Below are 27,819 nucleotides of genomic sequence, written 5' to 3'. Positions count from 1 at the left end.
TATAAGGGCAAAGCAGATGTCAAGACACTCTTCAAATTCCTCTCAAGGCCAGCAGGCTCAGAAATTGTATCACTGCACCTGGGGGAGTATTTCCACTAATTCAGTGAGGTTTGGAGCAGACCTAAATTACAAATACAAGATACAAAACCCACAGGAGTGCTGCTTTGTAAATATTGCTTTGTCATGAAATAAATAGCACAGTTGTACAAGACCTGTAGGAGCGATGATGAAACAGGAAGCCTTCAAATCTGCAGCTGTCAGTAGTTACTCTAAGTGCCTGCCAACGGTTTTGGAAGCCTAAGCAAATTCACAATCAGAGCCTGCCTGACACTTTCTGTTCCTTGCTAGATGTCTGGGGTGACAAGTTTCAATGCCGCCTTTCGCATTCGTGCCTATAATCTCTCTAGGCCCTAACCTGTATGTGCCCGTGGAACAAACCAGAAATCAACCCAGTTTAGCTCCAGGGGGAAATTCAAGCTTCCTGTATTTGCTGTGGCTGTTTCACTCATTAGGAGACTTTTCGGACAATCAACCAACAACCTAAATTGGCTCAAACGTGTGATTTTTGCTGTCATTCTGTGGTTGACCTCAGTAGCCTTGTATTGCAAAAAAAGGGAAAGCTTATGACAAGCAGGGGCTGCCCATGGTCTTTTCCTTCAGGTTTGGTGTGATTATGTTGGTCATTTCTTTTGGTTGGCATTTCACGCTTGTTGCCTGTGCTGCTGAGGCTGAAGACGTAAGAGCAGAACAGCATGACATGAAACCTTCAGGTGTCTGTACAGACCTTGTAAATCAGGCATGCCTTTGAACACTGTCTGCCATGACATTCCCTTTTTTCCTTTAAACTGGTGCCTACGGTTACTTCTCCAGCAGAAACGTCAGTTCCAGAACAAGAGGCTGAAGTCTGAAGCAGAAGCCTTTGCTCATTACCGCCAGACACACACAGCAAACGAGCGCCGGCGGCGTAATGAATTGAGAGATCTCTTTGATAAGCTGAAGAAGGCTCTGGGGTTAAACAACCTTCCCAAAGTCTCCAAATCCTACATTCTCAAGCAAGTAAGTATTTTGTAGCTTAAGTGTGGAGGAGAATCTCTGGACACTTGAACGTGGCCAGAGAAGGGCAACGAGGCTGGTGGGAGGCCTTGAACACAAGCCTTGTGAGGAGAGGCTGAGGGAGCTGGGGTTGTTTAGCCTGGAGAGGAGGAGGCTCAGGGGAGACCTTATTGCTGTCTACAACTACCTGAAGGGTGATTGTAGCCAGGAAGGGGTTGGTCTCTTCTCTCAGGCAACCAGCACCAGAACAAGAGGACACAGTCTCAAGCTGCACCAGGGGAAGTTTAGGCTTGAGGTGAGGAGAAAGTCCTTCACAGAAAGAGTTACTGGCCATTGGAATGTGCTGCCCCAGGGAGGTGGTGGAGTCACTGTCCTTGGAGGTGTTCAAAAAGGGATTGGATGTGGGACTTGAAGCCATGGTTTAGTTAGTCAGGAGGTGCTGGGTGACAGGTTGGACTTGATGATCTTTGAGGTCTTTTCCAACCTTATTGATTCTATGATCTTGTGGGGTAGAAGCTGGATTTAAAATAACCACACCTTGGAGGAAGGAAGAACAAAATGCTTGTCACTTCTTAGCTTGTGTTTGGGGAAAGCTGGCATGATGTAGCACTTCACATGCTTCCTCTGAGTCCTGAGTCTCAAGGTGATGAAGATATCTACATAACTTTTGTGAAGGTTTCTGGGAAGGATAATTGTTTAACTGTTACGCACCTCGTTGGTTTATAACACGGTTCTCTGACACTTTTCTAGGCCTATGAAGAAATCCAAGGATTGACTGATCAGGCAGATAAACTTATTGGACAGAAGAAGTTGCTGTCACGCACCCAAGATACTTTGATTCGAAAAGTTTCCACACTTTCAGGTGAGACTGTTTTTGGATGCCCACTAGCTGGAATAATCAAAGCAAAGGTTTTTAAGAGCGGGAGTGAGTGGAGTAATCCTCTAGGTCCAGGTGAGTCATTAGTTCCCATAAAATTTAGACTCCTGAAGACAAAGACCTGCAGAGCTTTTGACTCATCATGCTGATAGAACTGCTTTTGTTTTGCTTTATGCCCAAAGGAAGTATAGAATGATCTCTGCATACTCCTGGGCCTTGAGTATGCTGTAGTGGTGGTGGTGGGAAAGTATCACAGTATCGCCAAGTTTGGAAGAGACTTCGAGGATCATCGAGTCCAACCTGTAACCACAAACCTCATGACTAGACCATGGCACCAAGTGCCACATCCAATCCCCTCTTGAACACCTCCAGGGATGGTGACTCCACCACCTCCCTGGGCAGCACATTCCAATGACTAACAACTCTCTCAGTGAAGAACTTTCTCCTCACCTCAAGCCTAAACTTCCCCTGGTGCAGCTTGAGACTGTGTCCTCTTGTTCTGGTGCTGGTTGCCTGGGAGAAGAGACCAACCCCTTCCTGGCTACAACCACCTTTCATGTAGTTGTAGAGGGCAATGTGGTCTCCCCTGAGCCTCCTCTTCTCCAGGCTAAACAATCCCAGCATCCTGTCACTGGTCACTTCCTCAAAGCCCTTTTCTACTCACTGCTTACAAATGTACACAGCTGTCTTTGATCAGAACTGAAACCTCAGAGTCCTTTGGTCAGCTTGGCAAATAACTATCCTTGTACTGCTTTTCTCCGACAACTAGGGGTTAGTAGTGTCTAGCCCTGTCCTTAGTACAGCTCTATCCTTAATACAAAATTGGCAGTATTCTGAGCTGCTGCTCACCTGGGCACTTCAAGACAAAGCCATGTGGTATTTATTTTGTCTTTGTCACATTTGGAAGTGTAGGAAAGCTGTGACACATGCTCAGCTGGTGCCAAAAAGTGTGTGAGGAAACCAAACATTAAATTATTCTTGTCATCTTCTTACTGTCTGGGAATAAACCCAGGAGACTGTCTGTGAAGTAGAAATAAAAGATACTCATGTAGCATGTGTTTATGTGAATCTGCTCCTGTATATTTGAGGTACTTTGAGGAAGAAGAAAATAATTAAGTCAAATTAGAAAGCATTTCAGTGAACCCTCATCTTAATCCAGAAATGTATGCTAGGCCTCTTGGGCAGGGAATGAAAGTAAGCAACTTCACAAAGCAGTTTTGTGATGCTTTGCATTCCTAGTGAAGTACCTCAAAACTGAGGAGTTAAAAAATCCTTGCTCAGGAGAGGTAGTTAAATACACACTTAATTAAACACAGGCCATGGCTTTAGAACAGAAATACTAAGCAGAAAACAGGCCACTATAGTTACTTCAGCTTTGATCATATTAAGTCCTTCAGGGAGGTTCTCCTCCACTCTGCCTTGAAGAGACTGCATCTGCACTGTTGATTCCAGTTCTGGGCTCCCCAGTTCATAGAGGGAAAAGGAGGTACTGGAGAGAGTCCAGTTGAGGGCCTTGAGGATGCTGAGGGGACTGGAGTATCTCTTAGGAGGAGAGGCTGAGAGACCTGGGGCTGTTCAGCCTGGAAAAGAGATGACAGAGGGTATCTTACAAATGTGTGTAAATACCTAAAGGGTGGAGCTCATGAGGAGCAATTTTCAGTGGTGGCCAGTGATAGGATAAGGGACAATGGGTACAAACTAGAACATAGCTTTCACTTGAAGTTCAGGAGAAATTTCTCTTCTTCGAAGGTGACAGCTCTGGAACACGCTGCCCAGGGAGGTTGTGGAGTCTCCTTCTCTGGAAACTTTATGAATCTGTATCTGTAGAAACTAAAGTTATGAAACTTCTGTGTTTGTTCATGGTTACAGGGTTCATGTCAGTGGTGGTCTGTGTGAGTTTACCTCTTGTCCAAGAAGTTTCATACTGGGGAGAGACAACATTTTGTGTGGTAGTCATACTTTGATCAGGAGAGATGCGAGGGATATGTTCAAATGGCAGTTGCTCTGTAAGAGCTAGTGCTTGTCCAAGCTGATGTCTACTCATCAGAATTGCAGGGGATTTTAAAATGCATGGATGTTTATAAAGCAAAAAAATATCTCTGGTACTCTTTTCTGTAGGGAATACAGAAGAGGTGGTCTTGAAGAAACTAGAATATATTTATGCCAAACAAAAAGCAATAGAAGCACAAAAAAAGAAGAAACAACCGGAGTCAGAGGCACCTGTTGCAAACAAAACTAGCACACAGCAAGAAAGACCACCACCTCCTCCTCTTCCTCCTCCCAGAGAGCTGACTGAAATACCTATGACAAACAGAAGAGGCAAGCCATTGATCCTCACCAGGAAAGCAGTCCGTGCCACCACAGGTGAGCTAGAAGCAATGCACCTTTTGCACAAAGGGGTGACAGACATCGAAGCAGCACGCACCAGGAGGGCAAAATGCAGGCTCCTTGTATAGGCAATTTCATTCTTGAAGCAGCATTGAGCATAGGACAAGGTGGGAACTATTAGTTTTGAGTAAGGATGAGACCAGCATTACTCAGTTCTTCAGATGAACATGACTTGAGTTTCAGAGCAATGTGAAGTAAATTCCTATTGAGTTGTCCTGCAGTCTGAGATTTACTGCAGTCCTGCAGAAATTTTTGAGAGTTAGAAGTGGTTCTTCGGCTGCTGACTCAAAACCTGAACCACTCTGGAGAGTTAGGATTGTCACACTGCTCAAATTGATGGCACATACTGGCTCTAGCTGTGTAGGTGAAGTTCCTGAAGCCTGCATGGCTTCTGTATCAGCTTTTTAATCTAAGGCTTGTAAACCTTCTAACTGGAGTTTCTTCCACAACTTGTATTTAGTGCTAAATCACAGGCTGTCATTTCCCACCACAGGTGCTGGGCCAGAACAAATTACTGACTGGCATAGTTCTGTTTTTTCCAGAGGACACCACATCCTGTCTCACACTGACTGCGGCAAGCCTGATGATGACTGCGCAGGGGCAGGTGCTTACGCTGAAGAGCCCACTGGTACAGGGGCAGGTAGCAGCTGTTCCTTCCACGCTGTTGCAAGCTGAATTAAACCCTCAGACCATCAGTACTGCCATGACAGCGCAGCCAGGTATGGTCATAGGTCATGTTGTTAATGATATGTCAGTATAATAGAACAGAATAGAATAGAATTAACCAGGTTGGAAAAGACCTTTGAGATCATCGAGTCCAACCTATCACCCAGCACCATCTAATCAACTAAACCATGGCACCAAGTGCCCCATCCAGTCTCTTCCTAAACACCTCCAGTGATGGTGACTCCACCACCTCCCTGGGCAGCCCGTAGCTGCGCACAGCATTTTGCTGAGTAACATGGTCTTTGGTTTTGTTTGGGCTTTTTTTCACAACTGGATGAGGTAGAACATGACTCTGATAAGAGGGCTTCAATGTAGTTAAACCATCAGTGTATCAACAGGAAAGTGAAATACGTGAACTATTTGCTATGCTCAAATTAGGGACACAGAGAAGATTTCTTATTCACTTAACAAATCTATCTATTTTTAACACGTTTGGATGGTTTTATAGCATCAAGTCTTGCCTAGAGGTGGAAGGTTCTTACTTTCCAGGCTTAACTGAATATCTAAAAAGCTCTTCTTTCCACTTTACCTCCCCCTCCCCTTTTCTTGGATAAGGTATTGCCTCTGTGATGATTCAACTGCCAGGATCAACAGTTCCTGTCCAAGTAAAAGGAATCCTTACTAACTCTACCATTCCTATTACACTGTCACCTGTTGCTGGGAACCCAGTGCCCTCAACAGTAGCACCAGCTGCAGGGCCCGAATCAGGTAGGCTCTTTATTCTTACGGATCTTTTTGCTTGCATACAGGGAACATTATCCTTAGGAAAATTAATGTGAATTGTCGTCTTATTAGGAAGCAATGAGAGGTATCAGTGTCTGGGTTTTCAAAGAAAATCACTATTAAATGTTTTGAACAGGTGAGAAGGGCCTGTAGGGTATTACAGAGGAGAAAGTTTTCACTTCACCTCACTGAGCCCCCTTGCCTTCAGCAAGATTGGGGTGAGGAGGGACTGGAACAGGTCTGTGGAGTAATGCCTCCTTCTGGGAAAGCTGCAGTGCAAAGTGATGGTGAAGGGTGGTTGAAAATCTTTGCCTTACATTGGCACACCCCCTTCCTGTACCCTGCCCACTCTGCTGCCCACTGGAGAGATGTTTCCAGACTGCTGTGTGTTGGATCTAGGTGTGGAGTAGTTCCTGCCCATAGTGTGCTGCCTGCCCTCTGCTGTGTTAAAAACAAGGAGCTGGCTTTCTGCTTCATTGTAGTCACATGTCATCAGTGGAAAAGGAAAGTTCACTTCAGATTTGGGGCTGGGAAAAACCTGAGTGCTTAGAGGCACAGAGTACAGAATCATTTAGTCCCTGACGTGTCCTTGTGGTATTGTGCACAAAGCCAGCACTGCAAAATGTCTGCATCAAAGTAAAGCCCAAAAAACTAGGGAGAAAAATGGTCACTCTTTTCCTTTGTGCCTCACCATCAGCGGTGTAACTGAATACAGAATACAGAACTGCTAATAGCCACTTGCCTTTGTGCCAGCCTGCTGAAAGAAGGGTCTGGGCAAGTGGCTCTGGAATAATGGATGTGGAGCTTGCTCTTGTTCTACAAGTTGAAAGCCAAGCTTAGTAGGGTTCTAAGGCTTTGCTTGACCAAACCTGTGTAAGCAGCTGAAATTGTGAACTGAATCTGACTTGAGGACCTGAAAGTGAGCAAAGTCTGTGTAGTTAGAAATTGCCTTGTGGCTAGCATGGATCCTGATGGGTGCTGCTTTGTTTTTGCAGAAAATGAAGATTCCTTCATGATGCCAAAGATCGTTAATGTAACATCACTGGCTGCTGAGGAGAGCATGAGTCTAAACCTGAACAGGAGTAATTCTGATGGAACACCGGCAGCAGGGGATCAGGCTTCGGAGAAATCCTTGTCTGCATCGCCTCCTGAAAGCGATGACATTCTTGCAGAAGAGAAAATCAAGTCGTGTTCTGGAGACAGTGGTGGAGATGGAAGAAACTCCACAGGTCCCACGAAAGCTTCCTTTGAAACTAAAGACGGCTTTCCACAGCTCCGGAACGTGCCGTGTCCAAAGGAGCCTCCAGAGTCCTTCAGCAAAAAGCTCAGTGTTGGTGACTTTGTGGGAACACAAGCCAGGAGGAAAGACAGTGACCTGGGAGGGGAGAGGGTGAAATCAAAAGAGTTGCCGTTCCGCAAGCTGCAGATCAAAGATTCCAGGATAGAAATGGAATTGAGGAAAGTAGCCTCGGCAATGGAGGAAGCAGATCTGGATGCCAGCGAGTTACTGAGCAGCATTGAGGACAGCGATGACACTGATGAAACCCTCACTTCCCTGCTCAATGAGATTGCCTTCCTCAATCAGCAGCTGAATGATGATGCATCTTCAGAACTTCCCAGCACTCTAAACTCTGACTTTGCTCATGAAGAGGCAGAAGGTCGTCGGAGAACAGCCGGGGATCTCGCTGCTGCAGATGGGTCTTCCTTCCAGTTTGGCCATTTGGGAGGCAGTTTTAAGGACCTTTCTGAAGGTCCAGAGAGTGGTGGCTCTATAAGCCCTCTTCTGCTGCATCTAGAAGATGATGACCTTACTGATGGAGAGAAGAACTCTGGGGAGCCTTCATCTGAACCAGATGTTTTAAAGATAGTAATAGGTACTGAAATGAAGGATACGCTTCCCAAGCTGTCCAAAACCAGCGGTGGGAATGGCAAAACCGCAACAGCCTTGGCAGAGACCTCTAATGTGACTCCACCGGTTTTGCAGATGAAAACTAATCCTGAAGCTAGTAGTGCTGACACTTTGTGGAGGCCCATGCCCAAGCTGGCACCCCTTGGCTTAAAAGTGGCAAGTCTGCCAGCAGATTCAGAAGGGCAGAGTAATAAAGTGATGCCCTTATTGGCACCTATAGTTGCAAAACTGGCACCCAGTGGGGCAAAAACTCCATTACCAGCAGCTGCCCCAGAGGGGCAGGATAACAAAGTGATGCCCACGTTAGCACCTGTGGTTACAAAACTGAATGCTGCTGGGTCCTTGCCTTCAAATTCATCAGGCAAATAAATGCACCTGTTTTTAATTGGAGATCTGGAGCAGCGCAAAGCAGTGGTGGTGTTGAGCAAGCCCCCATGTTCTGCATGGCATCAGCACTCTGCTCATCCCAGGGCAGGGCCCAAACTCAGAAATAAGTGCTATGAAACTTTAAGCACGTTGGCTTATTTTTACCTCACTGTTGTGTTCTGAGTGTCCTCCTCCCCCTTCAACAAAACAAAGCAGATGATCTCTAACCATTGCTGGGCACATGGTATCCTTCCCAAATAGGGTCCTTCACAGGAGTACTTTGTCAAAGGACAAACTTGGGCTAGTGAAAGTGATTGCCTTTTTTAGGTTTGTTCTGGGTTGCTTTTTTCCCCAGCAGGAAGGCAGCCATCTTGTTTGGGGGGAAAAAAAAAACCCTGGATTACCTGTTTTTGTAACCAGGCAAATTATCTATGCAGAAGTGGGGTTGTTGACGTTTGCTGGGGGTGGGTTTTTTGTGTGTGTTGTTTTTTTAATGTTTGCAGAGTAGAATGAATGTGCAGAAAGGGAGACTGAGGCTACTCTCAAACCAGTCACCCAGAGCTGCAGAAGGGGAATCTGAGACTCTGCAGAGGGCTGAAGTGAAAATTTGTTGTTCTTTGGTGCTAGATGGTTCTCTGGCAGAAACTCTTTTTAGGAGCTCATGCACAGGTGATTTTAATAAACAGCTCTCACTACATGGGGAAGCAAATGCTGTTTCCCAGTGTAATTAGAAGTAGGACAGTACAGTAACAAAACTACTAACCCCCCCTCACTTTTACCTCCTGCCCCCATACAAATCCTCCCTCCTCCCGTGCTTAGGGCATGTGGAAGGAAAAACTGCAGAGAATAGGAAGCACCCCGCTGCTTGTTGTGGTTTCCCTGCGCGCCGTCGTCGTGCAGGGATGCAGGCGGCAGCCGGGAGTGCCGGTAGGACGTGTGGCTTCACAGAACCACGGGAGGCGCTGGGGGCCGGCGCGGCCCAGCGCAGAGGAGCCAGGTGTACATGTGAATGTATATATGGAAATATTGTGTATATCCTTCCAGACCTTCAGCTTCTTTGTGAATTCAGGAAAGGTACTCAGAGGTTTCTCACTGCATTTGCACAAGCTGTGTATAGCAAAAACTAATTAGAGAAGTCAACAAAGCCGCTCCTCATTACCAGGGAAACAGGGCAGTATTGAATCACAAGATGTATTTTTTATTCCTCTCTGCCACTGCTTACTCAATACCCCTGTAGAATACTCTTCAGTGTTCAGCTGTTGGATGTGAAGGGCCTACAGACTGTAAAGATATTTATATTTTTGTACACAGGTTTGTTTTTTTGTTTTGTTTTCATAGTTTTCTTGACAAAAAAGAGATTTTCAGCCTAGGAGAGATGATTTGTTAATGAGTGTACACACAACCTTTTCCTATTGAGTTTGCAAACAGGAGCGGCGGTGCGCTCGAGGGGCTTCTGAACGGCTCCCAGATGCTAACAAACCCTGCTGAACTTGGTGGTGCATATTGCTTTCTGTCTAGGAACGTCGTCCCCCCGCCTTACTGTTCCAGCAACAGCTGCTGGGATGTCCTCCCCCAAATTCCCCACCCTGGCCGTGCAGTAATGCAGGAGTTTCACCTTTCCAGCACTGAGGCTGTGCGGGTGTCAAACGATGTTCTTCCGCAGCTGGGGAGCAGTGTTTGTGCACAGCGCAGCCTTGTGCCCTGGATTGGATCCACCAGGATCCACACGCCCCTGGAGCGTTTCCTTCTCTTCTCGATGATTGTAAATCATGCTGCAGAGGAGACATAAAGATACTCCAGAGCCTGCATCAAAAAGGCTCTTCACCCAGCCACTCTGAATGGTGTGCTTTAAAGCAGTTCCCTGTAACTCTGTGTTGCCTTTTGTCTATTTGCTGTTTTAATATTTGGTGCAAGTCCTGCATCAGTGATTGGGAGGAGAGAGTTTATCTTGGCATAGGAGTGATGCAGGGGCTTAGAATTGTCACTGAATGCCTTGGAAAAGGGACTTCACAATATGAATGAGTACTCAGACATGTTGGGTTTTTTTAAGGCATTTTTAACCTGATTTTAAACCAGTGGAAATCTGGAGTAACTAAATTATTTTAGTAGCACTACATTCAGACTTAAAACTTGTTTACCTGGGAATCTGGTTCTGAGCATTTCCAATAGGCTGAAGTTGCTATTTTTTGTTTCCCTGTGGCAGTTGTTTTGCCAAGAGATTTCATTCCTCAGCTGTGGGAAGCAGCAGCCAGCGCTGTGCTGCGGTTCCTTTCAGACTGCTGATCACTGACCTTTCTTTCTGCCCCCCATCCCTTTACCACTCCAAACAGATAATTGTAATGACAGAATTAGGTGCTAGTCACACCTGCATCCTTTTTAAAAACAGGCTTACTTTGCACACTGCTGGGGACAGAGAAGGCTGCCACAGGAGAACCATGCAACTACTACCTGAAACGAAGGCTGTACTTGGGGTGTTTCATCCATTGCCAAGCTCATGGGGAATGCCTTGGATGTTGTTAGTGTTTGGCGCTGGGCAGTAAGGAACTGCGCTGTAATCAGCATGTACTGTGTAAAGCTGACAGCAGATCATTTTGGAACGTGATCACTGCATTAACTTAAAACAGACCCCAGATTTGGCTGTAAAGAGTAGCAGTTTGTGCAGTTCCAGAAGGATCTGTGATGGGCTCTACCAGGCGACCAAGCGCGTTCGAAATGCTCTTCCTTTTCCCTCTCCTTGTTTCGCTGTCTCACGCCTGCAGCTTTAATGTTTTGCTGTGGATTTAAATGCTGAGTCTTTCTTAGCTCTTCCCTCGACGCTCCCCTTGGTTTGGAACAAACCTTTTAAAAACACTGTGTATGTCTTTTGAGGCAATAATGCAAGAAGAGTCTGGCACGGAACTGCAAGGTTTGGGAACGGGGAGAAGAAAGGAAACCCCTGCGAGGCACCACATGCTCCCTAGACCAAGAGGACTGGCCATTTCCTTTGGGTTTTTTACACACCTGTAAATAGACTGGAATGTTTTTAAGGATATAATGAAATGTCAGATTTAGCTTTTGGTTTTTTTTGCCCCCACCTTTTTTTTTTCCCCTCCTCCCCCTTTTATATATTAAAAGATATCTTTCCTTTTCTGCTTTTGAAAAATGGATATTTTTGTAGAAATCCTAACAGTACAGGACTCTGAAATAACTGTATGTGAGGGACAAAGTGTACAACTCAAATAAACCAATCGAGGTCAACTAGCAATCGGCTTTGGGAGTTTATTACAGGGGAGGGAGAGGGAGCAGAGGCGAGGTGGTGGTGTCCCGGTGGTGACACGTGGCGGTGGACCTGGGCGGATGACAGGCGTGTCTGTGTGCTCTGAGGCAGGAGGTTTGGCAGCACAAACAGCTGGGGCTGCGTTCAAGTAATTGGACAACTGGGAGGAGATTTCTCTCTTCCGTCTTGAGCAGTGTGCAGGAAGTGTTACTGGTTGTAAAAAGGCATTTTTAACTTGCTGAAGCAGAAAAGGTACTGAAGGGGCTTTGTTTTCACTGGAGTGCATCTTAAGCAAGGAGTCAGTCAGGTTATTGCCTGATCCTAGCATAAAAAAGGAGGAAAACACCCAAGTAACCCAAAACAAACCACAACGCTTGAGGATTAAGTCCATGTAAATCGCTCTCCAGCCTCCCTTTCCCAAGTCCAAACCTAATTCTTTGTTTTCTTTAGAGAAAGAGAAGCTGTACAACAGCTGTACAAGTCTGAAGTACTGCCTCCCAAGTGAAGTGTCAGAGGAGATGCTTTTTTTGCAAGAAACAGCTGAAGTGTCTGTAACAGTCACTGTCTGTTGCTTCCATAGCCACCACAAGCCCTCTGAGGAGAGGCTGAGGGAGCTGGGGTTGCTTAGCCTGGAGAAGAGGAGACTCAGGGGTGACCTTATTGCTCTCTACAACTACCTGAAGGGAGGTTGTAGACAGATGGATGTTGGTCTCTTCTCCCAGGCAGCCAGCACCAGAACAAGAGGACACAGTCTCAGGCTGTGCCAGGGGAGGTTTAGTTTGGATGTCAGGAAGAAGTTCTACACACAGAGAGTGATTGCCCATTGGAATGGGCTGCCCAGGGAGGTGGTGGAGTTGCTGTCATTGGAGGTGTTCAGGAGGAGACTTGATGGGGTGCTTGGTGCCATGGGTTAGCTGTTTGGGTGGGTTGGATTGGTTGATGGGTTGGACACTATGATTTTGAAGGTCTCTTCCAACCTGGTTTATTCTATTCTAAAGTGGAAGGTAACACCTCCCCCCCTGCCTTTTTGGAGCAGAGGGGAAGGATCACACCTCCCTCCACCTGCTGGCTGTGATTCTCTTGCTGCAGCCCAGGATGTGATTTGCTTTCTGGGCTGCAAGTCCACACTGCTGGCTCATGCTGAGCTTCTCATCCCCCAGCACCCCCAAGTCCTTTTCTTCAGGGCTGCTCTCAAGCCAGTCGCTGCCCAGCCTGTATCAATGCTTGGGATTGCCCCAACCCAGATGCAGGACCTTGCACACAAACAAGCTCAGTGGTCTATAAAAAGTTACAGGGAACCTTTGCAATAACTTTTTAGCTATTTTTACTTGAGCCCATAAATACAACCAAAAAAAATTGTGCAGAGGACCAGTTTGTCCATAATTAGCAGTGAATGGAGTCTAAATTTAATCACTTGGGATCACATGGCAGTGGAGAAATTGTGATCACTTCAGCTCAGTGCATCATCTGTTTGCCCTTTTAACTGCTGCTGCAGCCCAGGAAGGTGTTGTTACGCAGCTGTGTACTTGGGCATTGCTGTGCATTTGACTTTTGTATTGCCTCAGCTGGCACTTTTGTTATCTCCTGGGAGCTGGGGGTCCATGACAGAGTGGCAGCTCTTTTGCAGGTGCCCCACTCTTCATTTTGAAGTGGAATTTTGCTCCTAGAAAGAGCTGGAGTCTCCACTGTCCTCACCAGCCACCTGGGGAAGCATGAACAGCCTGTGCAGCATTTCAAGCAGATGGCAAGTCCTTTTCCCCAGCTTTGCAACCACACAACCTCCAGCATCCTCATGAGCACCTGCCTGTGCCAGTGAGGCCTCTGGCTCCTGTGGTTAACATTAGTAAATTCACTTACACTCCACCAGCCTGGAGGGTGACCTGCATTAATGCATCTGTGAGTGCCCCTGCCCTCTGCCAAGGCTGCTGTCTAATAGGACCCATGTGACATGAGTGAAAAATCTCTCCTTGCTTGAGCAGTGTTCACTTACCTGGTTCATCTTGCTCTGGTTGGGGGTTCCTTGGGGGGGTTTTGTTAGGACTATCACTGTACAAGGCTGTGGTTCCTTGAAGTTACAGCTGTTAGCCCTGGTTCTCCTCTGGTGAAAAGCAGATGCTGAAGATCAAAGCTGAAGGACTCGAACCTGGAGGTGACTTCCTGACATGATGTCTGCAGCCTTTGCTCCTCATTTCTCAGCATGAAGGTTGCAGCAAATCCGACTCCCAGTGAGATGTGGATGGGAAGAGAAGGTCACCGAGGGCAGCCATGCCCATCTGGGCTCAGCCACAGGCTATGTGGGTGTAAGCAGGAAGGCTGGGGTGCTGCAGGAGCAAGGATCACTCTTCTGTGCCAGCCTGCAGGGACCAGCTCTGAAGAGGAGGAGAAAATGGGCTTTTCTGCCTGTGTTTTGGTTTCCTTTCTCCTCTGGCCACTGGCAAGGCTGCTAGCCTCGAGGTCCCTGTCATTCCCCTGTCCAACACGGAGGGGTGTCTCTACAAGCTTCGCAGTGTGCAGTGCCTCATGGGCTAAACCCAGGCAATTAAATAGCAGCTAAAAAAAGATACACAAACATAAGCTGTGTGCCATTTTTAGTGGCTTTCAGTTGTGATTAACTCCTTAGATAACAGCTCTGTGGAACCTCTTGCCTGTTCTCAGGCCAAGCCTGGGACCTGCTGGGGCAGGGCTGCAGCTGAGGCCATGCAGTCAAAACCATGAAGCGGGCAGCTCTGCCCCCGTTTCTCCCACGCACAAGGTACAAAGCTGTTAGATGAGGTCTGTAGGCTGGCATGGGTCTGCACAGCTTGTGTCAGCAATGGGCTCCAGCTGAGGCTGCTGCAAGGACAAAATGCTTCAGAGTGCTGAGGTTCCAAAGCGCCTGGGAAACAGACTTTGAATCCCTGGACTTTGGTATCCAGTCACCTGTGATTGATTAGAAAAAAATGCTGGATACCCCCAGAGTCATCACTGATCAGCTTTAAAACAAAAAGGGGACAGAGTTTGGTTTTGGACTGTGCTGGTTCAAATCTACACAAAATTCTAAAGGGGAAGATGGGTTCATGACAAAAGCTCCCTGCTTTCTGGAATGGCACTGTGTGTTTTCAGCCCATGGGCTCTGGGGGGCTGATGATCCCCATCCACCCTTCACCTGGGCCTTCTGCTGCGTAAAAGTATGATCAAAGACTTGTTTGATTTGTAGCTGCATGATTGTTCTGATTACCAGAAGTCCCCAAGCAGGACAGAAACAGCTTTACAGGTGTTTTAGGACAACACCCTGCTGCTCCTCTGAAGGACTGAGAACGCCTGCTGCTGCAGCACATGCTGCTGGAGCTTCCAGTTGAAGCCCTGGCCAGGATTTCCTGCAGCAGTTAGAGGAGTAGGGTGGGTCTGTGCTGGAGGTGACAGGGTAGTTTGGCAGAAGCAACTGAGGAAGTTGCTGCTGGGTCCTGCACCACCTTGTCCCTTGCTGCCTCCACAGTACCCTGTGTGCCAGACCCCCTGTAGGAGCTGCACAAGCTGCACTTGGCCTGAGCGATTGGTCCTCTTTCTCCTTCCACCATTCCTTCTGCTTGCTCAGGCCAGGATCTCCGAGTTGCCATCCTTTGTATAAAGGGCTCAGACTCTGCTGCTTCCCACACTCCACCCTGGCTGCTGTGATGCACAGAGAGCAGTGCCTCAAAGCCCAGGCCTGTGGCTACAGTGGCCTCCTGGCTCAGAGTCAAGGGCTAAGCAACTGCTGGGTTTTCTCTTCTGAGAGCAAGGCTGAGGCCACTACAGCAGAGCCTTGCTGGTCCTGATGAGTGGAGCTCTGGTTATCCAGTAAGCTGGGAACAGCAGATCCACAGCACCAGCCTCAGAAGTATTCTGTATCTATCCAGCTATATCCTGCTTTCCTTTGGGGGCTGCCTACCTGCTTTATCCTGCAGTCAGCAAACCTGCATCTGGTTGTGTCTGCATAGCAGGAGCTCAGCCATGAGCTCTCCTCTCCCTTCTTCTTCCCTCTGGCTTCCCTTGCCCCCTGCATGCCCGAGGGCTTGCTACTTGTGCTCTTTTATTCACACAATGTATTCCACCCTGAGGTGTCCTAAAACGACAGAATTTTAGAAGGGATGCTAGAATTCCTTGCTAGGTTGCTTTCTCCTGAAGGAAAAATGCCAGCGGTGACCAGGAGTCTGCTTTCTTTTGGTGTCAAAGGACGCCTGGAGCTGTTTGGGTAACAGCAGCTAAGTATGCCTCTTCCTGCAGGAGTTGTTTGACATGAATGAATGTGTGCTGTCCTCAGCCATGAGCCCTTGGCCCTTTTTGCATGGGGACACAAGCTCTTGGTTACACTGCTCTGTCCATCCCCACCTAAGCCTGAGCTTTGACAAGGTATTGGCTGATGATGTCCTACATTATTCCCGAGACCTGCTGGACTTGGGCTTTACTATAAGTTGGTTACACAGTAAAACAGGGTTTGATAAGCCATTAGTGTCCCTTTGGGGCCTGGCTAGAGCCATGTTCTGTCTGCTGAGCCTTGAAAAGGCAGCAGGGCCCAGAGCAGGTCCCTCCCATCCAGGCAGTCCTGTGTGGGAGCAGAATGCTTGGGCAGATGGGAGGCTGGTGGGGAGCCCCCACAGACTGTGCCCTCAGATGCACAGGGTGAGGGACAGCTACTGGCTTGGCCAGGCTTTGATGGCTTTGGGCCATGTGGGAGGTGGCAGTGGTGCCCAGTGATGGCTGCTAGCCCCGCTCTGAGGACATGGCACAGGTTATGGGGCTGGAGAAATCTGGATGGGCTGAGCTTCAGCAAAATTCAAACATATGTGAATGCTTCTATGCACGAGGTGGATAGCACAGCAAATAGGATCCTCCTGCTATGATTATCTTGACAAGGAATATTTTTAGGATGTAGATCTGATGTGATTGAGTTATAATTCAATGGCATCCTGGCCTGCATCAAGAATAGTGTGGCCAGACGGAGCAGGGAAGTCATTGTGCCCTGTACTCTGCATTGGTTAGGCCACACATTGAGTCCTGTGTCCAGTTCTGGGCCCCTCAGTTTAGGAAGGAGGTTGAGACACTTGAATGTGTCCAGAGAAGGGCAATGAGGCTGGGGAGAGGCCTTGAGCACAGCCCTGTGAGGAGAGGCTGAGGGAGCTGGGGTTGCTTAGCCTGGAGAAGAGGAGGCTCAGGGGAGACCTCATTGCCCTCTACAACTACCTGAAGGGAGGTTGTAGCCAGGTGGGGGTTGGTCTCTTCTCTCAGACAACCAGCACCAGAACAAGGGGACACAGTCTCAAGCTGCGCCAGGGGAAGCTTAGGCTTGAGGTGAGGAGAAAGTTCTTCCCAGAGAGAGTTGTTAGCCATTGGAATGTGCTCCCCAGGGAGGTGGTGGAGTCACCGTCCCTGGAGGTGTTCAGGAGGGGACTGGACGTGGCACTTGGTGCCATGGTTTAATCATGAGGTGCTGGGTGACAGGTTGGACTTGATGATCTTTAAGGTCTCTTCCAACCTTGGTGCTTCTGTGATTTTGTGTTAAGGTGATTGGCTGCAAAGGCATGACAGCAAAAACCAGAGGTGCAACAGTGGTGATTAACCTCTGCTCCTCAAGCAGCACCCTCACTTCCAGGTTACTGTGACGCTGGTTTAAAAAATGGCTCAAGCAGACTTTCAGTTGGTGACTGCTTTGCAAAGCTTTATGCTTTACTTTCTGGGCTTTTCAATGTCCATAGCAAAAAACAACAACAGAGTTCTCCTGCAGAATCTCACCCCACAAAGGTTTTGTGGCTCTGACATGTGGGGCAACGAGCTTCAACCTGGAGGCTTAGTCTCCAGGAAGAAATGTTCATAAATGGCTCCCAGCCGGCAAGCTGAACTGATGGCAGCCACAGTGGGGATTGTTTGCTCCCATGGTCCAGCGTAGACAAGGCCTCATTGTCTGGATCTGACAGGGAAAATGTCCAGTTTCACAAACTTTGCTGAGCAAGGGAGAAAATGATGATATTGCAGATCAGCTTACAAGGGGCACATTCATGTCTGAAAGAAAACTCCATTTTCCTACAGTGAGGAAGAGAGGCACAACTGCCAAGGGGAAAAGGCAGCAGCTTCGGTGACCTGCTAACATTGCCTGCAGTCAGAAGTTATTCCTGGCTGAAGGTGGGCCCTGGGGGGCTGGATCCTTGGCTCTGGCTGGGGGGCAGGCAGTGCTGGGAGGAGGCAGTGCTGGGAAGAGGCAGTGCTGGGGGGAATCACACAGGAAACCAAGCACTCCTCTGCCTCCACAGCCGCTCTGGGTACGGCTGGCACCCCTGGGCAAGGCAGGCAGGGCAGATGGCAGAGCCCTTGCCGTGGCTGGACGGGAAGCCATTGCTGCAGCTGCATCGTGCTCAGCCCCAGCACCTCCTGTCTCCAAGCTCCCCAATGGGTGCTTGTTGGGGCAGAGCTCTGGTGGCAGGGCTGTGTGTCCCTGTCTGCTGCCTGCTGACTCAGGAGCCCACAGGCTCTTCGGAGCAGGTCAGCACGGTGCTGGTCACGAACCCATGTGGATAGCAGGCTGCTGTGCATTGCTCTCTGGGTGGGTGACATCGTGCCACAGGAGCACTGCTGCCCAGCATCTGCCTGTTTTCAGCTCCCACTTACCACAGTTGTGGTTCCATTTGCAGTATTTGAGCAAAGCATCGGCAGCATTTTGCTCCACCGGGGAGGTGGTAGAGTCCCCATCCCTGGAGGTGTTCCGGAGGGGATTGGGCATGGCACTTGGTGCCATGGTTTAGTAGTCATGAGGTCTTGGGTGACAGGTTGGACTTGATCATCTCTGAGGTCTTTTCCAACCTTATTGATTCTATGATTCTGTGATATATTATAGGTTGGACTCGATGATCCTCAAGGTCTCTTCCAACCTTAGTTATACTGTGTGATACTGTGTGATGTGATCTTACTTAGGAGGACACTGAGGTGAATGCTGAAGGAATACATTTTACAGCACTGTGAGGAGCCACACACAGCTGCCTGGGCTGCTGACTGCCTGCCTTTCCCTGGGTGCTGGGAGTGTGAGCTGAAGCCATTTTAGCTGTCTCCCCAAGGGGGAGCATGTAATTATCTTCTTGTTGCAAGATTGCATGCAATTTTCTCTCCTCTATCTTAATAAAAACTGAAAGAGAAGCAGAAATGAACTGTGTAACAAGCTGATAACCTATTAATTCTTTCATCAGACTTGAAACAAAGCTCAAGTTAGTCTAGAGCTACAAATCTTGATGGGTTTGGTAAGTATTTCTCTTAAGGAAGCATGCACTCTTCTCATACGAGAGAAGCTGCAACACCAGCACAAACCCAGTTTGTTGTCATGGAGATGTCAGTAGCTGCCTTTTCTGTATGCCAAATTGTAGGCCCTCACAGGATCACAGAAATACTGAGGTGCAAAAGGACCTCCAGAGATCTGTGGTCCAGTCTTCTGCTCAAGGTAAGGTCAGCCATGAAATCCAAACAGGCTGCTCAAGGCTTTCTCCAGACAGGGTTTAAAAACCTGAGTGGATAGAGGTTATGCCACCTCCCCGGGCAATATGTCTGGGCTCTTGCTGCCAGTTCCTAGCTTTCCTTGTCTCAGTCACTCTGACAGTAACATTTTGGGTTTGCTGGGTCTTTGATATTTACTCACTTTGCTCTCTGTTTCTCACAATGCTGAGTCTATCCAGAAGAGGAATTTCCCTTCTGCTTTCTTTCTCTGTATGCAGGATTGCTGCTCACGTTCATAGCTCATGAACATACCGGTGCAAGCCACGCTACTGCCATTCATTGCCTTTTCTGCTGAGGTTTTTTGATGCCGTGCTCATCACCATGACATCTGAAGAGTGTCCCTGTGAACTTCAGATCTGGCTATATTCTCAGTTTTCCATCTCTGGGCAAACCCTGGCTGTATTTTCTTGTGTTTGACATTTGTTTTCTGCCCACGTTGGCACAGCTTCAGGAGGCTATCCCTAGTTGGAACAATATCTGCAGCAATGGGAACAAACACATCCGTGCACCCAAGGTAAATGTGAGCTCGCTGGCTCTTCAGGTAGACTCACAAGTGCACAAATGTTGCCATTAATCCCAGTCCTTTCTAATTGTTGTCATCTGGATGTAGAGTGCAGTGGGCTGAAGAAAGGAGAGAGTGTGGCTGTTTGTGTGTCCTTGTCCTGAAAGGCTCCCACTTGCCAGCTCGCTTTTGCCAGGATTGTTTCACGAGTTTTGTGTTTCACCCTTCTCCTGCTCGTATCCTGTTTGGTATACTGTGTCCTTAGGGCAACTGCTGCCCAAGGTTTGCTCTGTTAAATTGAATTATGGTTGCCATGGGTAGTGGAAAGGTCAAATTTCATTCTGCATGGTGAATTCTGCAAGCCAAGGTATCTTGCAGAGGAAGGCTCTCAAAGTCTGCAACAAAGAGGCAGGGGTTGGACTGGCAGATTTTTAAAGGGGTTTGTGGTAATGTGTGGCTCCACTTCCCAAGGAAATGTGGTTGTGGTGGGGACCAAATTTAGGCTTATTAGAAAAACCCAGTCCCAGAGTCATGTGCCACAGCTTTTTTTGTGTGTGCCTATCTCCATGTCATCTACCTGCTTTCTGGCCAAAGTCTCCTTTGGAATGGAGTTGTGCTTTGCCTCAGATGCCTGTGACATTGGAGTTTGCATTTCAGCCCCTGTGACTCATTTCAGCTTCTCTGGATCAAAAGGATGGAGCTTTGTGTTCACGGATGCCACAGAGCCAAACCCTCCCTGATAGGCTCTGTACCACCCCCTGTGAGCCTTCATATTGACCTCAGTGCCAACCTGACATAGGGAGCCTGACACAGCCCTGCCCACAGGCATGGGCACCCCCATGGGAATTGTGAGGAGAGAGGAGAGAGGAGAGAGGAGAGAGGAGAGAGGAGAGAGGAGAGAGGAGAGAGGAGAGAGGAGAGAGGAGAGAGGAGAGAGGAGAGAGGAGAGAGGAGAGGGGAGAGGAGAGGAGAGGAGAGGAGAGGAGAGGAGAGGAGAGGAGAGGAGAGGAGAGGAGAGGAGAGGAGAGGAGAGGAGAGGAGAGGAGAGGAGAGGAGAGGAGCAGTTGGAAAAGACCTCTTAAGATTATTGAGTCCAACTGTCAAAGCAGCAGAAGCTGCAGAACATCTCTGGGAGAGGGTCTGGAACACAGCAGAAAGTCTTGGAAAAAACTCTCTTGCAAGGTTTTGTTTTGATGCTTGCTTTTTGGTTTTAGGGATGTGAAAGGCAAAAAGTTGAGCCAGCAGAGAATGCTCATGAGATGTCACTCTCAAGGCAGCTCAAGAGAACAGATGGGGACACTGAGGCAAAAAAAGCAGTGCTTGAATCCAGCCCTAGCCATCTGAGTGCTGTTCTACAAGAGAAAAGAGAGAGATGTAACTTGCATGCTTCATCGCATTTGATTTTCCAACATTCGTACTTGAGCCCTAATGGGCAGGGCAGGGTCGTGACATGAGAGGAAATGTCTAATTACTGTGCTAAGTGTGATTGCAGGAGACACAGCTGCTCAAACTGCTGCACGGGGGTGGATTTCAGGGCTTGCAAGGCAGCACTTTGACAATCACTTCTCATCAGAGGGACCTTCATTTTCGCTCGCTCGCTTGCTTACAGCTTTGCTGCAGTTCTTCAGTTTTGCCAGTGGCAGTAATAATAAAAGACATCTGTGGAGGCCAGAGAGCCACATTCAAGCTGCAAGATCTGTCACATTGTCTTCTCAGGGCAGAACTCAAAGCTGGATGAGTTCTGATTTACACTCAGCAAAAGCAACTCCAGCAAGGGCACCGTTTTGCTTTGGAGTTGCAGAAGATATTTGTGCTGAATTGTTCTCCTTAATTACTGCTTTGTGGAAACATACGGCATGGGATGAAGGAGAATGAAACAAACAGGCTCATTTAGGTCAATTACCGAAGTACGAGCTAATTGCAAACAAAGTGGTAAAACAGGAGCAGGCAGGGCTCGGAGGAAAACAATGCCAGCAGTGACCTACATAGTCTGGGGGAGGGGGGAGGGAGAGGAAGGTTAGACAGCAGCGGTGGGGAATGTGTAGCTTGGCCCAAGAGGGCTTGCTCGCTTCTCCCCTTTCAGGGCCCTGGGCCAGGGCCAGCTTGCACACTGAGTGCCATCCATGCAGGCTGGGCAGCGCTGGCCCAAACATGTAAGAACATCCAGGGAAACATCAGCCTGGTGATGCAGATCGTTCCCATGTGACATTTAGCTCCACGGGAAGCTGCAAGACCTCTTCTCCAAGCTTCAGGGCACACCTGGAAAATTATAGTCCCCTGCTCTCCATGCAGAGCAGCCCTGGAGTGCAAACGGTGCAGTTTGTATGCTCCTGCTTATGCTGCCCGAGGGAAGACAAGTGAAAGACAGTGAGTTGCTCAGACACACGCTGGAAAACCTATCTCGTGATCCCTTTCTGTGCCTGAAATACTAAGTAGAGCACTCTCTTAACCTAACCTGACTCAACAGAACCCAACCCAACCTTTTGGACTAGATGATCTCAAAGATCTCTTCCAACCTGGTTAATTCTATTCTATTCTTATTCTTTCTACAGGAAACAGGCCCTGGGGTGACCTTAAAGCAGCAAGGCAGCAGCTTTCAACCCCTGCTCAGCGAGGCCTTCCAAGTACTTGTAAGGTGTTTGGGAAAGCTGTTCTCAGCTACCTTTCACAAACCCCTCCAAACCCACGGCCGACAGGCTGAAGCATCTGGGTGTCTGCACCTCCGCTCGCTGCAAAACGTTTATGGGCCCAAAACTGGGAAAGGCAAAAAGTGAATGTTCTAAGGGAAACCTTTATCACTCCTCACAGAGCTCAATGATAAGTCCATCATGTGCTTCACATTTCCAGAAAGCAGTAATTAAGGAGAACAATGGAACACAAATAACGCCTACAAAAGGGAACAAGGGTCTGGCATCCCTTACTTAAGTACCGGCTCAGTCAAATGCTTTCCTATCATGCGGTTTTCTGCTCTGGACTCCCCTTGCAAGCAAGGACCTCTGATCTAACATCCAGTCTCTGTGTGCCTGCCAGCCCTGGCACCTGGCCAGTCAGTGAGAGACAGCCTTCTCCTAGCTGCACACTGCTCTTCTTGTCTCTACCACATCTAAGGTCCCAGATAACTGCTCTCTACAAAAGGGAGTTCATGCAGGACCGCAGTTCCACCGTGGGCTTTGGAGACTGTCAAACCATTTGGTCCTGCGTGTAAATCAGAGTGACTGTTAGAGCTGAGCTTACAGAACCCCCCGTGGATCAGCCTGGGTAACGTGTCATGGCTTATCTGACCAGCCCAAGCTGCAATAGTGGGGAGTTCACAGCTTCCAGATGGCCTCCAGGCTGAGTTTTGCCTCAGTGCTTGCTGTGTGTCCCTTCCTATAGGCACCATGTAGACGGCAGGAAATACAACACGTTTGCTTGCAGCAGCTACCACCTGGTATTCTGATCCCCTGCTGCTGAGAAATGAACACCACGGATCCTGCTCCTGCTGGAAGTTTAACACGTTCTAACAATTTGCCTCCCTTCACAAGCTGGCTAAAGCACATATGTGTGGGGATAACTGTTCACACCTAGTGCTGCATGAGCTGAGAACATGCAACAGAAGTAGCTGGGGCTGTGGCATCACCCCTGGGGAGCTGCCTGCCCCCCCAGCACCCTGGCAGGCTTGTCCGCCCCCATGGCATCCAGGCAGTGACAAGGGTCTTGCGAGGACTGTTCACAGCACATGCTGCCTGAGGCGGCTGTGGGAAGCCCTGCAGCCATCCCTTCAGGCTTCAATCACCTAGATTTATTTTTATCAATCACACCTGCCACCTCCCGGCAGGCTGGGAAGCAAGCGGAGCTGGCTGCTCACCTGGCTGTACACAGGATGCTTGTGCCCCAGGCACCAGGTGAGTCAGAACGTGGCCTGGGTTTGACAGCTGAAGGGACACAGCAAGGTGCTTCCCTAATGATGGGAACAATAGTTTTAAATGAAGGCATGGATTTTGTTAATCCCTTGAAACACAGGAGAGAGAAATAAGTGGACTGGTTCACCTGCTACCATAGCAGAGCCAAAATGTAAATGGATCTGTAGTTTGTTCCTTCAGTTTCCGGCAGGCTCCCAAGTACACCTGTGCAGCTTTTGTCTTGTTACAGAAATTACCCATCCTTGGTGGCTACAAGCCTCTTCTCAGCAGCATCTTCCCGTCTTCAGCTGCCCTTCCTACGCTAGACATTTTATTCATACTCCCCATGGTTTCCCTTTATCAGCACAATCTCCTGGCAGCCAGCTGGAGGGCATTCATGCATGTGGATGTTCATTTTTTCAGAGCTCAGCTGGGGTCTGTGATACAACCACATTCTCCTGGGATGCATTACGAGCCAAAGATGTCTACAGGACTCTTCCATGAGAACACATCATGAAAAGACCACGCTGGCTGGAATCTAAACATTTCAAGTCAGGGACCAGAAGCCTGATAAAAGACCCAGGTGGGAGCTGGAAGCAATTTCCAGAAACTGGTTCTGCTTGTCAGGTGTAGCTGTGGCCATAAATGAGAGAGAGGAAGGGACAAAGCTCACCGGAGCAAAACAAGTCGACAAAACCAACTAACTCTAGTTGGGCCTCGTGACCTGACATTCTGTACATTGACCTTTGGAGACCTTGTGTCTCTGTGGCTGCAAACTCATCTCTAATTAAGAAGTTAATAATATAATTATTATAATTAGGCTTGCTGTCATTTTCATAGCTGAAGAACAATAAAATGCAAAATGCTCTCTCTGTACTGCATGGTAGCTGCTTTTCCACTCTTTGCTCTCTACCAGTCTAGTCTCTCATATAGTTAATTCTGGACTAGACCAATGCTGTTTATCTTTCCTCCTCCACCCTCTCTCCACGTCTGAAAGCCTGCTGTTCCCTGTTCTAACAAGTCAACAGGTGGAAAAAGGCATGATGACCCTGCTGAATCAACAGCCTGCCAGGCTGAAAGATGGCCATTAGCCTACCTGGAAAGCAGGTCCTTTGCAGGCAGAAGGGTAGACAGCTCTTACAGAAGACTGAATACTTTTCTTTCACAGGGTTTTGAAGTTTGTGGGAAAGATGTGTTCTCCTCACTTGGCCTGAAAGCTGCTCAGATGTCTGTCCCTACTATTTTTGCAGTGACATGAGCAAACCCCTGCACTAAGTTGTCTGGCACTTACGAATCTGCATGAGCGTGACGCTGAGCCCTGACTAACTCACCTGGTCTCTGAGCTGGCCTCAATTGCTCCGTGTTGGCTGCCACCACTTCCAGTTTGGAGCTCCCTCTTGTACCAGGAGAGCAGGACAGTTCTGGCATGTCAGTGTCTGGCGCTGACTAACTCACCTGGTCTCTGAGCTGGCCTCAATTGCTCTGTGTTGGCTGCCACCACTTCCAGTTTGGAGCTCCCTCTTGTACCAGGAGAGCAGGACAGTTCTGGCATGTCAGTGTCTGGAAAAATTAAAACATCTCAGAAATGTTTCTCTGCCTATGAAATCAATTTAAATAAGGCAAACCCAAGCTGATCAAGCAACCATCCTGGGTCATGGCTGCAGCGCAGTAATGCACATGAGAAGCATGGAGCACCTTGCTGGCCCTGTCACACAATGCTTGGGCAGTGCTCAGCAGATCCACTGATGGGACCCCAGCTAGCCTCATCATGTCAGCATGGCTGGCTGGAGAGTCATGTCATGCTGCTTGCCTGAACACAGATGGTGAGAGGAGCTTTGAGTGTGAGGAGAACAAGGTCAAGGAAAGGTTTTAATATTGCATCCAGAGGGCTCAGATAGAACAACTTCTCTGTTGCTTTGTGTCTTCTTTTACATGCTCTTTTTTAATCAAGGTGGTTTTGACTAGGAAAATAATTTTGTTTAAAATCACATCTGAAATGTTCCCCTTGCTTGGAGCCCTGCAGGAGGATTATGTGATTATTTGCAAGATGCTATTTCTTAGAAGAGCACAGAGGATTTCTGCATCAGAGGAAAACATTTCCTGATCATTACCTAAGGCTTAAAAATGCAGCATTCAATGTATTGAGGCATCTGCTGTCCCTCATTATTTATGGCATCCCTCAGAATACTACTTTCAGAACAGAACACATCACTCAAGACCAAATGCCAGCAATCCCAAATCAAAATGATCTAATTTATTCATGGTACCTTGTCCTTTCTGGGAAGGCACAATTCACGGTCTCTAGAGTCAAGCCGAAAATCCTCTTGCCTTTGGTTATCATTAATTGATCTCAGCCAAGGTGCTGCCCAGTGGAGATGGGCCCTACAGGAGCATACTGTAAAAGACAAGCTTTTCATAAATTCATAGAATGCTTTGGGTTGGAAGGGACTTTAAAGATCATCTAGTTCCAACACCCCCCACCATGGGCAGGGACACTTTCCACTAGACCAGGTTGCTCATGGCCTCATCCCACCTGGCCATCAACACCTCCAGGAAGGGGAGCTTTGTTCTGACATGTCAGCTCTGTTCTGACATAAAGGCAACATTGGGAAAGGTGAGCAATAGTGAGAAGACAACAGTGACACAACAAAAGGCAGCTGGAAGGGGCCTCTGGGGATCATGTAGCTTAACCCAACTGCTAAAGCAGGTTCATCTAGAGCAGGTTGCACAGGATCGCTTCCAGGCAGGTTTTGGATATCTCCAGCGAAGGAAATTCCCCAGCCTCCGTGGGCAGCTTCACTGCTGCTGTAGAAGAGGTTATTTTGGACACTGTGAGCAAGAGCAAGTGCAACATCAGGAGGCGTGTCATGAAAGCAGTGGATTTACCAATTGCTTCTAGATATGCCACTGGATGAAAAGTAAAAGTTTATTTCTCATCATTTCAAGTCACTTGGCATTTATTTTACAAGAAGATGTGGAGAACAGAAGCCATGCAGTTTAGCATCATGTAGTCTGGTTTCACCCAAACTAAGGCTCTAGTAGAGCTGTAGAGCCAGTGCAAGGGTTTTGCCCTGACCTTTCTGAAGTTTGATGTCACCATTAGAAAATCAGGCCCTTCTAATGATGAAATAGGTGCGTGGGAAAGCTCGTAGTGCAATACCTAGAGGAAGCTGGTGATTCCTGCCTGCTGCTCCTTTGTATTCATATCTATTTTTAAAAAAAGGCAAGTATCATACTATCAGTCAGGGTTGGAAGGGACCACAAGGAGCATCTAGTTCCAACCCCCCTGCCATGGGCAGGGACACCCCACACTAGATCAGGCTGGCCAGAGTCTCGTCCAGCTTGGGCTTAAACACCTCCAGGGCTGGCACCCCAACCACCTCCCTGGACAACCCATTCCAGGGCTTCACCACTCTCATGGGGAAGAACTTCCTCCTCACACCCAGCCTGAATCTCCCCACCTCCAGCTTCATTCCATTCCCCCTAGTTCTATCACTACCTGAGATCTTGAGCAGTCCTTCCCCAGCCTTCCTGTAGGCCCCCTTCAGATACTGGAAGGCCACAATGAGGTCACCTCGGAGCCTTCTCTTCTGCAGACTGAACAGCCCCAACTCCCTCAGTCTGTCCTCGTAGGAGAGGTGCTCCAGCCCTCTGATCATCCTCGTGGCCCTTCTCTGGACACCTTCCAGCACCTCCACATCCCTCTTGTAATAGGGGCTCCAGAACTGGAGGCAGTACTCTAGGTGGGGTCTCACCAGAACTGAGTAGAGGGGGAGGATCACCTCCCTTGACCTGCTGGCCACACTTCTCCTGATGCAGCCCAGGATCTGATTGGCTTTGCGGGCTGCAAGTGCACTTGCAAGTGCAAGTCCTTGTATCAATAAAACTATGGGAAAAGGTTTTTTTAGATTTAAAAATCACTGGCAAGATCCTTCTCTTTAGGATGAACTGAAGGGGGTCAGTCTCAAGCTGCGCCAGGGGAGGTTTAGACTCGTGGTGAGGAGGAAGTTCTTCACCGAGCGAGTCATTCATCATTGGAATGTGCTGCCCAGGGAGGTGGTTGAGTCGCTGTCCCTGGAGGCGTTCAAGAGGGGATTGGACGTGGCACTTGGTGCCATGGTCTAGTCATGAGGTATGTGTTGATAGGTTGGACTTGATGATCCTCGAGGTCCTTTCCAACCTAAGTGATACTGTGATACTGTGAAGAAACTGTGACACTTCATCCCGCTTTAAAAAATAACTGGAAAAGTAGGATGCTTTAGGGAGAAGACCAGAAGCATCGGTTCCCTGTCCCAGTTCCTTTTCACTGCATTCAGAAGTCCACTGGTGTTTCAGAGTTAGCCTGTCTCCTCAGTGGCTTCACAGACACAAAGAATTGTAATCACAAATCACATCATGCTGTGCTCAGCTTTCCACAGAAGAGGAACACCGCTGGTTGCATTTAAACCCCGTCTCCCAAGCAAACATCTCAGCTGTCCCTTCTTTTCAAAGACATCACTCACCCCTGTCTCAGATGGATCCATTTCTCCCAAATGTGATGACTCTGAGGTCTTACTGTTGGGCAGCAGAAATCTAAGAACCATTTAACAGTTTGTTCTGCCTGCCCTGTGCAGTGCCAGGTCCCAGTCCTGCACGGGCTGGTGCATG

At 48.3% G+C, this 27,819-nt stretch overlaps 1 protein-coding gene and 1 long non-coding RNA gene across 9 annotated transcripts in view; one reads left to right on the top strand and one right to left on the bottom strand.

The window, feature by feature from the left end:
- The window catches only part of MGA (MAX dimerization protein MGA), a 74,327-nt gene extending 63,041 nt beyond the window's left edge, over positions 1 to 11,286 (top strand). For 6 of the 8 annotated variants that reach the window (XM_068161410.1, XM_068161412.1, XM_068161407.1 and 3 more), the window contains 6 exons: positions 871 to 1,056; positions 1,804 to 1,915; positions 4,049 to 4,294; positions 4,861 to 5,037; positions 5,600 to 5,752; positions 6,763 to 11,286. In XM_068161410.1, coding sequence (XP_068017511.1) covers positions 871 to 1,056; positions 1,804 to 1,915; positions 4,049 to 4,294; positions 4,861 to 5,037; positions 5,600 to 5,752; positions 6,763 to 8,045 — 2,157 coding nt within the window. In that variant the 3' untranslated portion in view covers positions 8,046 to 11,286. The remainder of the gene's footprint in view (positions 1 to 870; positions 1,057 to 1,803; positions 1,916 to 4,048; positions 4,295 to 4,860; positions 5,038 to 5,599; positions 5,753 to 6,762) is intronic. The other 2 variants (XM_068161414.1, XM_068161411.1) reach the window with 1 other exon arrangement.
- The window catches only part of LOC137452750 (uncharacterized), a 41,960-nt gene extending 28,168 nt beyond the window's left edge, over positions 1 to 13,792 (bottom strand). The window contains exons 1-2 of the long non-coding RNA XR_010990164.1: positions 13,289 to 13,792; positions 9,658 to 9,814 (exon numbers count right to left, since the gene is read on the bottom strand). This is a non-coding gene — a long non-coding RNA (uncharacterized lncRNA). The remainder of the gene's footprint in view (positions 1 to 9,657; positions 9,815 to 13,288) is intronic.
- Between the last annotated feature and the right edge of the window lie 14,027 nt (positions 13,793 to 27,819).

Source organism: Melanerpes formicivorus, unplaced genomic scaffold (assembly GCF_026170545.1).
Source record: "Melanerpes formicivorus ecotype bairdi unplaced genomic scaffold, bMelFor1.0.p_v2 SCAF_58, whole genome shotgun sequence".
Classification (NCBI taxonomy): Eukaryota; Metazoa; Chordata; class Aves; order Piciformes; family Picidae; genus Melanerpes; species Melanerpes formicivorus.
This window is presented reverse-complemented; position numbering and strand designations above follow the sequence as displayed.